This window comes from Triplophysa rosa, linkage group LG1, assembly GCF_024868665.1.
Source record: "Triplophysa rosa linkage group LG1, Trosa_1v2, whole genome shotgun sequence".
Classification (NCBI taxonomy): domain Eukaryota; kingdom Metazoa; phylum Chordata; class Actinopteri; order Cypriniformes; family Nemacheilidae; genus Triplophysa; species Triplophysa rosa.
In genome coordinates this window covers 31,688,389-31,706,875 of record NC_079890.1, presented here as the reverse complement: position 1 = coordinate 31,706,875, position 18,487 = coordinate 31,688,389, and the positions used below count along the sequence as shown (strand labels likewise).

General features: G+C 37.3%; 1 protein-coding gene across 1 annotated transcript; it reads right to left on the bottom strand.

Annotated features, from left to right (window-relative positions):
- Positions 1-2,269: 2,269 nt before the first annotated feature.
- On the bottom strand, positions 2,270-16,807 carry dok1b (docking protein 1b). The gene is made up of 5 exons (XM_057346817.1): positions 16,427-16,807; positions 7,387-7,680; positions 6,419-6,509; positions 4,861-5,033; positions 2,270-4,029 (listed from the first exon to the last, which is right to left on the bottom strand). The coding sequence occupies exons 1-5, from the start codon at positions 16,481-16,483 to the stop codon at positions 2,869-2,871; spliced, it is 1,776 nt and encodes a 591-aa protein (XP_057202800.1). The 5' UTR covers positions 16,484-16,807; the 3' UTR covers positions 2,270-2,868.
- Positions 16,808-18,487: the final 1,680 nt, after the last annotated feature.

Genomic DNA, 18,487 nt, shown 5'->3' with positions numbered 1-18,487 from the left:
TGAGCTACAGAGAACCCAGAGAGGAGAATTGAAAAAGAGGTCGCTCGGCATAGCCCCCGCGACCCTGCGGAACAAGGTTCAGCTCTGGAGGCGCTGGTTTAGGGCGAGTTGTAAGAGCTGAGAGAAATGATTCTGAAACCAGACTGAGGTCATAGCTATAATGTTACTCAATGGGGATCTCTTACTGAAGCTCATCAGTATTGCCTCATTAAGCTCTCCGCCATTCCACCCACCTGGCACTGCCTACGCCTTATGACATCATTTTGAGGTTTGGCATTGTGCAAACTCGACAGAAAGTAGACGTCAGATTTTGTATCGCTTCTATCGTATTTTACATTCGCAGAGCCCTTACTTGTGTATTAGTTTAAGTGGGGTTTTTATTGTTCTTCAAATGTCTTTCTAACTCCGGCCAACTAATGTCTTAAGCATGTGTTGTCTTAGGGGCCAGGGGTTTATAATAACTACAGCATTCCTCTTAAGTTCTCCTTAATACTTAAACACTAAATGCTGCATTTGCAATAACATTGTGTACAGTATTAAGTTTTATGTGTGTTTGGATGGACCTTTTTTCATTCCTGTCATTCATTTATGTTGTTTGATGTTTACTGTTGTCCTTTTCAATGGAACAAACTAATCAAATAAACAGGCCTAATCTATTTTCTGTGTCACAACCTATCCGACTTTTTGGGGTGTATAAAACTTTTGTGACTAAACCTGGCCGTTCTGTTGGTTTAATACTGTACTATTTTACAATATTTAAAACTCACTTTGTATAATGATCATATAATCATATCCCTGCTATCATTCTGAAACCTTGAATCTCCATATATTTCATGATTTTTAGTCACCCTTTATGTTTGGCACTGGGTTTTGCAAAAATCGAAATGAAAAATTTTGGGAGAAGCAATGACAGTGTGCCGATTCTTGTTTTTTCATGTAGTATTTTGGCTGATCGTGCACCTGTCCTAAATGTTTTTGGATGTGCACATTTTATGAAGTTGCACTGTTTTGCAAAAATCGAACCAATAAAAAGTATTGAAACGTGCTTGTCAACTTTGACAACACAGTATTTAATGATTTTAAAGGTACATTGTTTTTAGCATTTCCTGAAAATCAGCGACTTTGGACATCCGAGGTTTCAGAAAGACAGTGATGATAATTACATTTTTACAGTAATAATTATGCATTAATTTACAGTCATAATTATGAATTAATTTACAGTAATCATTATTGTGTCCGATGTTGTATATTTCATTAATTGGCAGAAGAATAATACTGTACAGAAATAATGGTGATTTAAGATATTAAGGTTCATTTGGTTGAACTTTGTTAGTAAGCCTAAGAAATTTCAAGTAACTTGTGCACTTCCCCATCATTTGCCTCATACTTGAGAGAACGACAGCCTAGTTCTGTTTTCCGTTTGGTTATCCAAGCGTTGAGTGGCCAGCGGAACAAAAACAAACGGAACATTCTAGAAAACAGGAACTAGCATGTAAAGTGCATCCAAACTGAAGCGTTGTGCACCTTTTTTAAGGCACATGATGCTAAAAGTGAAACTTCGATAACATGACCTTTACCAAACACTATTTAAAGCTTCCACCAAAACAGAGTCCATGTTCAGTATGATAAAACAAGTATAAACTCTCATGTCTTTTCAAACCTGTATGACTTATGCAAAACACAAAAGATGATATGTTATTTGTAACCAAACAACATGGACCACTGGGACATTTGTCTAAGTATCTTCTTTTGTGTTCCTCAGAAGAATCACATTCAGATTTTGAATGATATGAGGGTGAATAAATTAACTTTAAATTTGGGGGAAACTATCTCTTTAAGAGCACATAGACGTTATAGAGCAAAATGTGATGAATAGATCAGATTTTGGCTGTCTACTCAAGAAAAAAATCTTTTAGCGGTGGAAGAAAAGACTGAGGGAGACTAAGAAAGAGGACAAAAGGAAATGAGTGAGAGGGCCAGTGAGAAAAAACAGGACAGGGAACAGTCTGTACCTTTAAACATTGCCAGCCAGACACATATCAACTCAGCCAACATTCAACTCGCACTTTATGTAAGGCCCCTATTTTACACAGCTGGTTAATATTCACTGTGCATCAGGATTATCCCTCAGTTGTCAAACTCTGTTCAAGACGACAGAGCACAAGATGAATAAGGCATAGAGGGTGAAGGACAGGGCATTCTGGGTGATTTCATAGCCCCGTAGTGACTCAAGAGACAACAAACCAAGTCCAGATTTTCATTGGAAGTGCAATTCCTCGTACAGTTTTGCAAGAGGAAAAATAAGAGTGAGTGGAGTATTGGGACTCTTTTACTATAATATTTTATTATCGTCTTGTTGAACAACAGCACAGCTGCTGACTCTCTCTCCCCCACACACACACATACACACAAACAACAAACACGTGTACGACTTTTGCTACAATCTCCATGCAAAACCAAATGTCAACCAAATCGGATCAGTCAGAAAACATGTACACTTCAACACTAAACTCTCTTGCATGTTGGGATTATGATTTATGACAAGTGCTTCATAATCTTTTACAGTTTCTTACGCAAGTCACAGACTCAGATATACAAAATTTGTGCGAGAAGTGCAAAATTGTGGCATATTCCAGTTCAAGCCATTTCAGAGGGCAATGTCTGTAGTTCCACAGCCTACCATTATTGCAAAGACAGTTTCTACAGTTCGTAGTTGTTTCTCATAGTGGTATTAGCTACACTCATTGACTGAATGACGCATGTAATGTTCAGGTACACCGTTGTCACTCACATTTTCCAATCGGAGCCGTCATTGAGTGTTCCCTTAAAAAACGTGGACATTAAAAAAAAGAAAAAAAGAAGCCGCGGTCAAATGTCACCCAAGTTGTCGTAGATAATGTCTGGAGTTTGCATCGCTGGATGCCAAGCATTGGCTGGAGGCTTGTGTCTAGATACATTACTGTACAGCTCCGCTTTGTGACCAGCCCTTTCCGCACCACCACTTCGTCTAACTGTTCCTCCTTCCCTGCTATCGTTGCTGCTATTATTGTTATTCAGGTTTGCATTGCTCTTATTTTGAGGCACTAAAGGAGTGTCTTTTTTAGCCAGTGCTGCTTTGCCCGGCTTGGGTGCCGTTACAGGTTTGGGGCCTTTTGGTCTTGGCAGAGGCAACGGTTGCTGAGACTTTCCAAAAGGAGGGGTGGTATCATCCGTATTGGTAATGTAAGGTACCTCGTGGCCTTGAGGCTCCTCCAGTCCTCTAGTTCTCCAAGCGTGCGTTTCCAACCGTGCTTCATCGTAAATCGTGGAACTAAGCTGTGCAGGTCCTGCCCGTCCCTCTGGTTCATCGTAGATGTGTTCTTTAGGGCGTCCGTCTGCAGGATGCCTGCTTCGGCTGTCAATTCCCAACGCTGCGGTTCTCTGTACCAAATCCAGACTGATCTGATCGTAGATGTCCGAGTAGAACGGCTCTGGGTGGCGGCCGCCCCCCTCGTCCCCAGGCGGCCTGAGGCGTGGGCTGGGAGTGGGTATGACAGTTTTGATGCTATCCACTGGGTCAGAATACAGAGAGTCTCCTATACTGGGTGGTGGACGAACGGAATCAGCAGGCTCGGAGTATAGGCTCCCCTGGTCCCCTAAGAGCTGTCCACTTTTAGTCCCACGTGGCATGGCAGATCGCGGCGGTGGCTCAACTGGAGGCGGTGGCTCTGGAAGACTCCGTCCCTTTAAATTTTTCCCATCATTATCCCTTCGACTGAAGATGCCGTCCGCCGATCCAGGCTTGCTTCCGCCTGAATCTCCGTCTGGTTCACGACTGGTTGCATCTGCGATGGCAGCACGAATCTGCTGGAGAGTTGGGCAGTCAGAGTCTAATGATGGACAGCTTTGGTGTCTTTCTTCCGCTTGGGCCTTCTGCTCCCGAATGGCATTCTCAATGATGTGGAATAGGTCATTCCCCTGCTTTGTTTCAAAGGTAAAGTTTCCTGGACCAGATTCACAGCGCCTTCCGGCTTCAAAAGAGAACATAACCTGCGGAACATATTAGAAATCATATTTTAGTCATATTTTACTTTTTTTGTAGATAATACCTGATTTAATTGAATAGTCTTATTACTTAACACTAGGGCTGTCACAATATCCGATTTTCACTACAGGTGAATTCACAATAAAGATATTATTGTGATATCTAGTGAAATTGAATAAATAATTCTATCAGTCAAATTCATCTCACTGGGTCAGAAAGAGATGAACCCAACCGTTGGAATATAAATAAACAAATGTTGGGATATTTTAATCCATTACTGGATCAAATTTAATTTAACCCAACGACTGGGTTTGTCCCTTTTTGACCCAACAAACAGTGGGTTGAAAATAACCCAGCATTGTTTTAGAGTGCAGGGTTGTCAATACCAGTAAACTGTGACACCCTTACTGGACACATTAGCTAAAAAGCATTCACAAAATAAACGAAGCACACTTAAATAACCATTATAAACCATCATAACCCTAACTCAATAGTCATTCGCCGCATTAGTCCTGCCTTCCACCCATCCGTAAGGGAGAGAGGAAGGCCAACTTCCTGTAGCAATTCGGTTTCTATGGTAATGACAGGAAGCAGAGTTGGAAACAAGTGGTCTAAGTTCCTGCCTTACATGTCATGTGTAATATGTGGTTAATGCAAACAGCCATTAGATTATTTTAGGCACAAAGAGTGCATGTTTACGTGTGGGTGTGTGAGAGCTATATAAAGTCACGGCCGAAGACATTAAACAACCAACATTGAAGATGTATCACTCATTCACCTACAGGAGAGGATTCACCTAGGAGATTAAACGGATTTAAGAAATAAAATTAACTCACCCGATCTCTTCCATAGCGACGGAGAAGCTTGTAGGGCCATACCAGTAAATCCTTTTTAGTCTTGGGCTCCTTCAGGATAAGACTGTCTAGATTCGCTCTAAGCCAGTAGTTACCAGAGAGACCGCAGCGTTCTGATGCTTCTGTCCTCTGGACGCTCACCCAAAATTCATTAACTGCAAAATATAGGACACATTCAAGTTAAAATTCTGCAAGTGCGCATAGCAGCAAGCTTATCAGTGACTGAAATAGCCTGTTTGAATACATATAATATATGAAAATTTCCCAGTTAGGTACAACTTCTGTGGCCCACAAGTAAAACTGGAAGTTCTGTAAATCTCAGGAAATTAGCCAACACTGGCCTTTTTTAAATCACATAAGAACCACTTGCAATATACAGTAAAATAACAACCAAGACGTATCTCATTTGATGCTACATGTATTTCCCTGCTTATCAGAGACTACCGACATTAAGCGATTAGACTACTTTCCACTAAATGCTGCCGTGCAACCAGAATCTAATCTACCTTCATTGTCCGGTCTATCTCTGCATTGGCTTTCAACAAGAATCCCAACAATTACCCAAAAATGTTATACTCGGTTCTGTTACCCGCTGCTGTGCTTTCATGCAAGAAAGGTATATGCAGCAGATATTTGAATCGGATGCCAAAGCTTTGTAAATGTCGCCTCCCACCCTCTGAGGAAGTAAGCATTGAAAAAGAAAGGGTTCAGAAACTGTTTCTCTAGAAACACCCGAGAATGCATAGCAGGATCAGAACTTGTACACTGTTGCTCCTTGAAAGTTTATCTCTCATAGCACTGGATGTAGTAGTAAGTGCCAGCCATGAAAGAGAGGTTAAAGGAAATGCCTGAGATACCGCTCTGCTTTCTGTCCTCCATCTCACTTGTTAGCCTCTTTCTGTGACTGTTAATTTTAAAACGAATGGACACAACCAACAATCTATCTGGAAACATCTTGCCCTTAACATTATTAACAAGTTAAATGGCTAACATAAGGAGAAAATTTGCATCCAGTCCATTTGCATCTAACAGGATGATGTCAATAGACTTTTCAGTCCGACACATGGTAATGGTTGGTTGGAGTTTTGCCATGGGATGACATCTATAAATCTAGCAAGCGAACATTCTTTACAACATATTTGAACAGACAGTGGAAGTGACATCGCACAGCCTAAACTTTCAGGACTCATTACCTATTATGGAAAACATCAGCACAGCTGTTTGGTGATGCACATGAGCTGGTGCATTTGTGTTGTCGTATTTGCCTTGTCAAACACAGTTACTGGTGATACGTTTATAAAAGGACTAAGGGAGATTGCATGGTTAAGAAGGAAAATATAAGTGACTCACATTTATGAAACAAGGAAATTCACAAATGGCACGATGGTATAAAATGAGATCGAAAGAAAAAATGTTATGAAAAAAGCTAATGTTTTCCAAATGTTACGGAAAAGCATAATTTAAACAATTTCAACCAGTTGTTTGAAAACACTTTAAGGATGAGTAAATGCTGTACACTATGCCATATATCCCTTCCTACCTTCTTCTCTGGAGTAATAGATGAGATTCTCTGCCATCTGAAGCTCTTTCTGTCCATTTGAGTCAGAACTACCAAGAGAAAAACTCCCTCCCTTAGGAGAGAGAGAGAGAGAGAGAGAGAGAGAAAGAGAGAGAGAGAGAGAGAGAGAGAGAGAGAGAGAAATGTCTTAGTATGGAGAGCACCTGCTGTAAACTATCTTTAAAAATTCCCAAAACCTGTATGTCTGCCATGTTTTATAAAAACTAAAGTTTCATTTCCTTAAATGCTTTAACGCTGTTTTTTGCATTAATTGTTACATCAAAGGAACATCCTTGAAAAACGTCCTACGATCTTTGAAAAATGTCAAATATTGTAATTTTCATCATTGTTATGATGAAAGATGCTAAAAGGGTTTTAAAGGCTGTATTTTATGAAGAAAGGACTGGGTCATGTAACACCCCAAATCAAAAGAGGCCGAGGGTACAGATATTTTTCAATATTTTCTTGACAATTAAACACATTTTTACTTCAAATTCTCATTACTGAAATACAAAACAATTGTTTTTTTATGTTATACAGTAATGATTACAACTTTTTGTTAATAAAATCCGCAAATATTAAATATAGTACAACAAAGCCTACTATTATACATAAAGTACAGTACTTCTAAGGTAAATAAAACTAATAAATAATATTGTCGCTGTCCTTCCAAAACATTGGATGTCCAAATTCATTCTTTTTCAGAAAATGGAAAAAACACAAAACACTTTTGTCAAAGTTGACAAGCACTTTTTACTACTTTGTAGTGATTAGATATTCGCAAAACCCAGTGACATATATAAAGGGTGACTAATAATAATGATTTATGGCAAAAACTAAAAATCGCGAAATATGGAGATACAGGGTTTCAGAAGGACAGCAGCGATACAAATCTTTGTTTCAAATATGCTTCATTAATGCACTAGTTTTTTTAAGTTTCCATGTCTTACCTGAAAAGCAATCTCACACATCTTCTCCACCCACTCATTGGTAACGTATTTGTCTGCTGCGAAGACATACGTCTTGTCATTGGTCTCAACACAGAAAGCGGACATGTTTTCTTTAGGGCAGGTTTCGGTGACAGCAGGGAGAATGCTGATGCATTCTGAGAGACGAATGATCTTCTTGTCCAGTTTCTTAGTGCTAGGTTTATCGCTGGCACTACCCGAACAATCATAAAACTCAAGCCGTGCGATGCCGTTTTGACTTGCTGGGTACAACACAAACCAGTTCTTCTTCCATTTCTAAAGAGAGAGAGATAGAGGACTTACAGTATGAACAGAATTGAAAGAGTCCGTATTACTCTAAACACATGTATATACATATTACACACACACACACACACACACACACACACACACATATATATATATATTAAACACACACACGAAAATAAAAATTCTGTCATCATTTACTCACCCTTTTGTCATTTCAGACCTGTATGACTTAAATTCTTCCACAGAACAGAAAAGAAGATATTTTGAAAAAATGTTATTAACTGCATCCCATTCACTTGCATTGGTTTTGTGTCCATACAATAGAAGTGAATGGGGTCCAGTGTTGTTGGGTTACCAGCTTTCTTCAAAATATCTTCTTTTGTGTTCTGCAGAAGAAAGAAAGTCACAGGTTTGAAATGACAAGAGGGTGGGTAAATGATAACAACAAGAGGAACACGACAATGACACTGTCAGTAAAAATAACTATCAAGCCCCTTCCTCCAGATGAACAACAAAGACGAGATTCTGGACCAAACAAAAGATGTGTATGTGGGTGAGAGATTCAGTTCCTCACACTGCAGCGCAACAAGAAAAATAATTTCCTTCCTTAAAAACTCTTGGGGATGATTTGCTGATTAACATGCTTGATCAATCCAAACGGATCTATTATTGTGTACAGATGTTTCATAGCTTGTATTCATTTATGTGGTCCACACGGGCCCATGGCCAGTACAATGCATAGTAAGAAAAAAAGCCAAATCAGTATGTTGTATTACAGTACATCGGTTACATTATAGAGGTAGTTCACTCTAAAATTAAAACTGTGTCATAATTTATTAACCCCCACATTGTTTAAAAATCTTCTTATGTGTTCAGCAGTAAGTCAGACATGAGGGTGAGTAAATGATGAAAGAACTTTCATTTTGGGGTGAACTAGGCCTATTCAAATGGTATCTGGAAGCCATTTACTGTAAACGTATTGTGTTTTTGTTGAAAAATGTACTTTTACTGTCCCTCACAAACAATTCACAAGTTCACTACATTCCTCAATGGTACTTCTTGGCATACTGAAGACTGGTTGGGCTATCCATCTCTTTTTGTACTATACTGTCCTTTGAGTTCATAGCATGCCTATAGTGAAGGTTCAATACTCCGTGTCTAATTCCACACTCTAAAAATGGCTGGGTTGTTTTTTAACCCATAACGCTGGGTTGAGTCCGTTGGGTTGTTTTTTTGGGTTATTTTTCCACATGTTAAACACTTTTTGGGTAGTTTTAGTTTTCCAGGTGTTGGGTTAAACCCGCTGGGTTAATGTGCTGGGTTGTTTTTGCCCACCGCTGGGTTGTTTGAAGAGGCTCACGCGCTTCCCGCCCTGAAGACGTTGAGTGTACTACGCAACTTTCATTTGTATAAAGAACAATGGGGCAAAGCCACTGGTTGGAGCAATTTAAAGGTACGTTTTTTACGTTTTAAGTAAATATTTATTGAAATGAGCAGAATTTGTAACATTTTGCAAGGCAACAGTGTCTTAACTAACATTAGTGATGTAACTTAGATGACCAGCAACTGTTACCTCAGATCGCCATTACATAAATTGACTCGCATAGTCCTGTTAAGATGCGCGACACTGCGAATTAATACCATTTTAGTTAACCCCATCACATGTAAGCTAAGTCTATGAACTTTAGTGAGAATTGAACTAAAAGTGAGTCAAACCGGCGAGTGCCCCGCGAGCGCGGTCCAGCATTCCCGGTTCAGGAACGCCTCTCTCGGAGTCCACTCTGGACATTAAGCGGCCAGTCAATTATATTGCTCCCTCCGTTTTAAACCAAACATTTCAATTACTTGCATATATACCTGATGTCAAGACACAGTGCTAAGTGTATCGGAGTATTGTTATTTTATCATTTGGTTTTCTTCTTTATAGATTGGACCAAACGTGGTGGAATTTCTTCACCGGACAGAATTAACGAAGCCCTTTCATTTTGTTCCGCCATGGGAAACATCCGGCATATATCTCAGGCTTTTGTCATTTTGAATGGACAAGTTCTGGAACAAACCACGCTGCTTTCAGCTGTTGATGTATGTTTCAACGCATTTTATGTGTTTGATGTTAACTTTCCCAGGCAATGCGCTTCTACCTGGGAATTTCTCCAGACTGTTGTTTTTCAAATGAAGGGGAATGAATCATCTGCTATTCGATTTCTTCGCTGCTCTTTGCTTGCTGAGGAATAACTTAACTTTTATTTTTTTCCTGTTTTTGTTAATATCTGTATTCGTTTAATTTAAATACAGTGAAAGTATACCTTTACACATTAATGTTTTTACTGATTCAGAATTCAAATTTGACTGATTCATGAATGATTTTAATAATTCACTGATAATTGTTCTAATTGACATGTGACATAGGTTTGTTGCAACATGTAATTGTGCAGAATTTTATTCATTCGTGTTATCTATACTGGTAATGTTTGATATTAGCCATATTTTTATTTATTTAGTTATTTTTATTAATTGTCATTTGTTGCTACATATTGTGGAAAATGTTTATTAGTTATTTATAATGTTATTTATTAACATGTTATTTATAATGCTTGTTAATGTTTGATATGAAACATTTTTATTTATTATAATTTAACAATTTTCTTTTATTTAAGCAAATCTATAAATATTGCTGCTACTGACTGTAAAAGTTTAAATTTTTATTAACAATTATTTTTACAGTCAAATAAAAATGATTTTTTTAAAATAAATGTCAATTGTCTTGATTGACAATGAAGCACAGGAGAAATTAAGAATAACCCAGCAAGTATAACCTAGAATTAAACACATGAATAGTTAAAATGACTACATTTGGGTTTTTTTCAATAACTCCGCATGCTGGGTTAAAATGTGTAACCCAGTGTGCTGGGTTACTTTAACCCATGTGTTCTGTGTTCTGTCCAATGTGTTCTGTCCAATATTTACCCAGCGCTGGGTTGCCAATTGGGTTGTTTTTAACCCAGCCATTTTTAGAGTGCAACAGTTCCACAAACTTTAATATGAGTGCACCGGAGCATGGTCAATTGACTACTGTTAAACATGCTGTTGTTATGCAGAAAGCAAAGATAAGCAAAAGATAAAACAACTGAAAATATCAGAAACACATCACAGAAAGACAAGCACCAAACTACTATATAGATCACTCACAACAACTGATGGCTATTGTACACACAGCAGATGTCAATGTGGCAGGGAGGATATGTGTGGGACTACCTAGCATGCTTTGCTTCCTCCACCATTCTGCAGGTGCGTGTGTATCTAACTCCCATGTAAAGCTGCCCATTTCCTTTTGACTAATTGGTGCACATGACTCAAACCGATACACAAACCCGGCTTTAACTGAACTAGATTCTAAAACCAAATAGTCATTGATTATTTGATTATGATAAACATATTTCAATAATAAAATAACATCAAGATCAAATAGTAAGCTACAGCAAAAAGTGTCTTAGAATTCAAGATAAAATGTTGCATGTTTAGATGGAATGATTCAAAGGACATTAGCATTTGGCACTGTCTATGGGCACAAACTGGAGTCCAAATCATGTTTTAAAGCGTTTAAAACTAAAACGGGTCAAATTTAAGGAAAATAGTCAATGTGGGAACTATCAGATGTTCAAATAGCAATTGGACCAATAAAAATAAAAACAAATAAAACATTTTCATAAATATTATATCAAAAAGTGACCATGTCTCAAAGTACAGATATTTACAATCATACACAACATAACATGTTAAGAGCCTGCACCACAAATAATCATTATCTGTCACTTTGGCGGTCTGGGTTGTAAATTTTCCGCCATGCTTTATTTTTATCCATCAGTAAAATATTATAACAATTGCTATTTATAACTCGACATACAGGAAGTTCCGTGGCAAGAACCATTTGAGTTTTATCTGTGTTGTGGTTGTTTGGCTTTTTCTTTTCATTCTGCTCTCACAATGCAAGTACAATGCAATCTGATCATCCAAGTTATGGATAATATGAATTATTATGAGACTACACTTGGACTTGTCTCTCTCCCGGTATTTAAGTATATATTTTAATAGTATATATTATATTAGTTATACTGCGATAGATCAGATTTGTAATTTTTATCTGTCATCATAATTGCTTGGTCTGTTCAGTGTGGCTGAGAGGTTTCTCTTATCAGATCATTACCAACATGGTAATGTTAGCTTCAAAAACAATGCATGTCAATCAAATGTATCTGATAATGCATGTCAATCAAATGTATCTGATGTTGCATGTCAACTGTGGACTTTAAAATTTTACCTCTTTAATTAAAGTTATCATAGTTGTTCATTGTTCAAGTCAATGTAGGACTCCTAATTATGGTATATTTAAAGTAGTCCCATCACAAGTTTATTGCAGGGAAAAGTAATCTGATAATGCTTTAGTGCTAATTTCCATTTAATAAAAACGAATTAAATGAGACTGTAATGACTTTTAAAGTACTTTATAATGTAACACTTGAGAAATATACTGTGTAGCATGGAAATATATGCAAATAATCATCGAGACAGAGAGCGACTGATAACTTCCTCAAATTCTGCCTAATGTGTATATTTGCTTGTATGTGTTCACAAGAAAAACATGCAATAATAATAATAATAACAGTAATATTATAGCAGTAAAGTGTTGACTATGACCGCAGACCTGAAAATGATAAGGAAGGTTTTAAAAATATGATTTAATTTTCTTAACGGTCCAACTTTATCGAGTGCAAAGCATAAACGCAAAACATAAAAAGTAAACAAAGGTGCCGACATATACAGTACACAAGTAAATTCATTAACCCTGAACACACAATCCAGAGTGACTTGATTTTGTTAATGTGTAGCCAGTGTCACAGTAAGACTTAAACCATTCAGGAAGTTCAAACTGTTCAGCCTTTTCATAAAAGATCCCAAACACCTGCGTTAAACTGTCAATAAACCCTTAAGCCTATTTTATGGTTTCATATTTATATTTTATACACATATTTGTATGGAAAATTGAACAAAACCCTCCTAATACATATGTCTGGTGTCAAGTTCAGACATTTTCTGCACAAAGTGTGAGCATTTGACTTCCCCACTTAATAACACTGCTCTTAAACCCACCAGACACATGATCACAGTATACTGTATATATAAATACAGTTCATGTATATCTATATATATTGAGGGTTACTCTTTGTTTGTCTCCTAACCGGGGACCACAGAGACACAATAGTTCACCCCTCTGTTGAATTATATGCATGTTTGTTGAATTATATACTGTATAGTGTATTAGGAAGAGAAAATAACTTCTAGTTACTGTATCAAATAGAGATGCACCGATTGCAATTTTCTTTGCCGATTCCGATTTTATTACAAGTGAAACTTGCCGATTCCGATTTTTGCCGATTCCGATTTTCTGTCCACAAACTATAATTGACAGTATACTGTATATAAAGCATATTAACTTTTCTTCAATACACATTTTTTTTATTTTCATTGAATAAATGATTGAACATTACAATTCCCCAAATTTCCCTAAATGCAGTTCTCCAAGCTGCATTAAATTACAGATTCTTCTCTTTCCCAAACAACTCTTAAATTGAAGTACTCTGTGACTGAAAAGAAGTACAAATAATAAAATATAACTAAACATGTCACTTAATTTACCTTTTTCATTTTTGTACTCATCTCACAAAAGTCTAAGATAACAATAAAATACTTCAACTTTATTCTCGTCTGTTTCCGTTTATGAAACTAACATTGCTTTATTTCATTTTTTCTGAAATGTAAAATAAATTTTCTTTTTCTTGTGTCTGTAGGATTAAAAGAAGTGGGTTGATTTTTGCTGCAACTTCAATAAAAAAGTTTTAAAAATCTTATGAGTGAATTCTACTCTAAACATGTATATGTATTTGCAGTTTTTTGTGTTAGTAAAGAACTCAATCAGTTATATATCACATATATTGGTTGATTTATTCATTTTTTTATATTTTGGATTTTTTTTCAAAACAAGTAGAAGTCTTGTTGAATGTCATTTTACCTAGGTGAAATGACCACAGTTTTAACGTAAGACAAGGAATCAGGTTGAATGGAATTTACATTTGTTTTACACAGAGTGAACGACTTCAACATTAGTTTAGCATGTGTCTGAGTTTAGCATGATGCTAATAGCATCACTGTTAGCATACATACCCCATGTAGACGGAGCAGCGAGAGATGAACTACAGTGCACCTTTTTGTCTGTACAGTACATGATGCTTGTGCACGCGCGTGCAGTCAGCGGATATGAAATATGCGCGTGCAGTCAGCGGATATGAGAGATGCGGAGTCAGTCAGCAGAGACTCGCGGTCTGGTGGACACACATGCGAGTATAAATGAGCCGTGAAAGACAGGCCGTGCGCGCGCACGTTTACATGTTTACTTGCGATTTGAGTGTACTGACGGCTGTGACGTTCTTGCCCGCATCACGGGAAACAGAAGATCGGCTTGGAATCGGCGAGACGTGAGACTGACCGGCCGGTCACCGATCGGGCCGATCATACGAAAAACCGGCCGATTCCGATCTCTTGCCGGTCAATCGGTGCACCTCTAGTATCAAATCAGAATAGTCTGGTTCAAACTATAATGTGTCTATTCACAGAAGCATTAATAGAAAGTAGAAACTCCAACCTGGTGCATATATTTAAAGTAAGTATGATTCTGTAGCACCTTTAGTTAAACAATTATATGCAAGACACAAATGCTAAACAGAACATAGTGCTTGGAGAGGATCACTAATTTTTCAAAGTGTGACATTTCCAGGCATTTACGAATGTGTTTGTGTCAGTTTCATTTGAAATACTTTAGTTACACTTCAGAGGTGTGTCTACAGATGTTTGCTGAACACAATACTTCCATTAGTCACAGTTAAGGTTCAGGTGTAGTAAATGTATGAGCAAAGGCCATTGTGGGCCAGGCCCAAACCAATATCTCTCCACTCACCTATACAAACTGAAACTGAACTTGGCAGGGCAAGAGCTTGTCACATTTCACGAGCTTCACCAAATCATCACCAAAATCATAGTATGCAGGATGGTTTTATGTAGAAATCACACAACAAAATAGTTGAACTGGTTTTTCACAGGCTGTCACATTTTGGACACTTCAAAAGTCCAAATCTAATGAACAAATTCAATGAACACAGAATTCCAGAAAGAGTGAACCCATGCCGTTTCTGTCACCTTGAATGTCAGTGTTATTATTTACTCGCCCTCATGTCGATCAACCCCCCCATGGCTTTGTTCCTTATGCCCAAACCACAGACATTTTTATTGTTGCTTTTTCTGTTTACAATGGGAGTGGATTGTGACCACCTCTTCTCAAGCTTTAAAAGGATGCAAAAGCTTTATAAAATAAATCCGTGCAACTCATGCCAAACATTCCAAGTGTCCTGGATGGAGGCATGGCATAGACATATAAGCTTTATATATTTAAACGGATCTATTATTTGATGACAAATCAGTTTCTCTTCTCTTACTCCTTTTTTCCCCCACACAAATAAGCCACATCACACTGTGTTTGAGCTTCAGGTCCCCTGAAGGCCACCTAATAAAACAAAAAGTGCAGCCAAAGGCTGATTTTATGACGCCAAGGATTGTAACTAATTACTCAAGCTCCATGCTTTCTAAAAATACTGCACGCACTGTGAATCTGTGAGAATATCAACAAAAACTATTCTACGTGATTCAGCGATCACATTTTGACACTATCATCATTGTCCTATAAAACGAAAAGTCACCATGAATGAACACAAGATTATTTTTTATAATACTGGACTATCTAGTTGACAAGGTGCCTTAGTGTTGCGTTATTTTTTTTATTGAAGAAAAATCCTTTATGTCGTTGTGTTTATGCAACAGGATCTGAATGACTAACAGAAGGCTACTGAACTCCAAATTGTCCGAATTGAATTTCTGCAGTTGCCTGGGGCTGAAGACATATCTGCTCTCATAATTTGCCTACTTCCAAAGCACAAAGACGTTTCACAGATAGACTGAGGAAGTGAATAATGAATTAATGACAAACTCTAGCTCCACAGTTAAAAGAGAAACACGCTATTTTGAATCCCACACACGTCTGAAAGAAGACATGTGACTCATATCAGGAGAATGATAAAAATAAATGCCTTGCTTATTAAATCAAACAAATAGACGCGTTTGTGGTCAAGTATCTGTGATGTAGCATTTTCCACCGCACGTGGACAGTTATGTGAGTGGAAAATATTTGTAGAGACACAGCTGACTATGTGCATGAATAAACAAAGACGAAACCGGTGAATATGAAAGGTTTAGACACGTAGTTGTCGGAATAGGTTCAAATCTAATGATGTGTGTGCTGTGTAACTGAATCTAGCTGATGTAGGCTACACATTCATGTGACCATCTCATGTCACAGGAGAGATAAGAGTCACTCTTACAGCGCAGTGAAGACAAGCTTAATCGGGGGTGTTTTACGTCGAATTCTTTTATTTTAAAAAGATAAATCGTACTTTTAAAATTATTTATAAAATACATTTTAAAAACATTATAACACTTTTATGCGCACTTTTGCAAATGCTCTATGCCTTCTTTTTATTGCTACTCTGTTTATTTTGTTTTTATTAACTTCAGTGCATTTCACTGATGCCAGGTTGCAGCGCGTGCAGTGCGCTGGACTGGCATCATTTTAAAATTCAAACAAGCCAAATTCAGCGCGTGCATGTCTTACCTTTCCAAACTTCTGATGCTGGACGTACAGTTGTCCCTCCTTAACATGCGTGTCCATATTTTAAAACACTGCCCCACTCCAGAACGAGACAAACGATAAATGTGTTATTTTCGAGTCTTTTTTTTCAGATTTCCTACCGCACGAACTTCCGCTTGCCAAACTTTTGCTTCAAGTGCGTTTCGACGGGAATTCATTAAGATCAGTCTACGAGTCAAAAACGGTTTCGTGGAAAAACGCGATTAAATAGGAGCGTGTTTGCGTACTGGTGATGGTCCTGAAGCTTGAAACACAACGGCGTGCGATTCATCTCTCCCTACTCGCGTTATTAGAGGAGGCGCACTCACAAGCGTGTTTCTCTTTCCTCCCACCTACTCCCTCAACCCTAACCATGACGCTCGACAAACAGCGCTGTGCTCGTGCAACTACTGAGCAGTTTTACTTATGCATTTTTATTATAGTCTGTGAAAGAATTTTAACAAAGGTGTGGAAATGTTTTCAGTTTAGTCAGTTAATGCAATGCGTATATGAATTTATAACATTATACGTATTTGAGTATTTATTCAGCATTTCTAAAAACTACAAATAACATTTTAATGGTTCATGATGAGGCCACATCTAGTGAGACATTTTGACTCGCATGATAAGTCTTTTTATTTTTAGAGTGGAATGTATTGTTTGGTCTAGCATTTAAGCTGTCCTTCATAGGACTGGCTACCATATTTTGTTCAGACACATGTGTGCACAATGCAGATCCACCAAGTTTTTAACTCTTTATAGTGTGCGTAATGTCTCAGCATAGAAACAAAAACAAAATACATGACATTGACTGTTGATGACCTATGTTATATATTTAGTTATGTAGAGGTGAACCAGAAGGATTGGGTAACATGTACCAACAATGGTTTACTTCATTTCAAGTCTTTGAGACAATTTATTTTCTTCTTCAGACTGACATGGAACCTTGAGTGACAGTCACATGCCGCCACAGCTCAGATGTCTATATTGGTGACGACCATCAGTCTGTAATGTATGTATTTTAAACCAGCTATAGCTGCCTGGAGACCTAGAACTAGTTACTGTATATAGTCTAGTTACTGTATATAGTCTAGTTTTGCGGTCTGTTGCTGCTGAACGATATGCTAATTGAGTGTGGTTGGAAACAAGTGAACTTATAATGAACTGACATGTTTGGCATAGTATAATTATAGCTATAACTAAATATTAACAGTTGTCAATGTGAATTTATGAATGTGAATATTAACATGAATGTGATCTTATTATAGTATGATACAGTATGTGGCACCCTTGTCTCACCATCTCCAACTACACACTAGTGGTGGCTGTCGTATTAAACTTGAAGAAGACAAAACAAGAAAAGCTTAACCTTCTGTGCATGTCATCAACTCTTGATGTAAAATGATTTTACTTGCTGACTCCATCAAGTGAGACAGTTTGTGGGTCTGCAAAAAGGGTGAATCACAATTGCAGTGGGAGGGAAGGAAGTTAACACAATCACTGCTTGACATAAGCGTGTCCCTCTAATGCCAACTTGAACTTTACATTGACTTTCAATACTAGTTATTTAGTTAACAGTTTCATTGCAGTTTTTAAATATGTATATTTTTGTGTTCTGCGGAGTCACATAAGTTTGGTTTAATTGTAAATATATTTTCTAATATTCTTTTTAAAATGAAAACCGTACATGTAAAAAGAAAATCGAAATATAGTTTATTATAAAAAAGAAAGTTACAGTACTTTATATTAACTTGACAGTTTTTGTTTTGTAATACTGCCATCTATTGGCAAGAGTGTTTATAACCGAACACTTAAGCATTTTCCAAATTAAAATGTCTTTAAATGATATTTTCTATATTTAGAATATATATATAAATATCATATTATCTATATTTATACTGTTTAGAGCGTATTTAACACAACCATGGGCAGAAATATGTAGGAACTGAATAAAAGCATAAACAAGAAAGAAACAGAGTACTATCTTATCTTTTTATAAATAGTGCAAGAATAAAAATGGGTGTGGATCGGGATTTTATGTTGATT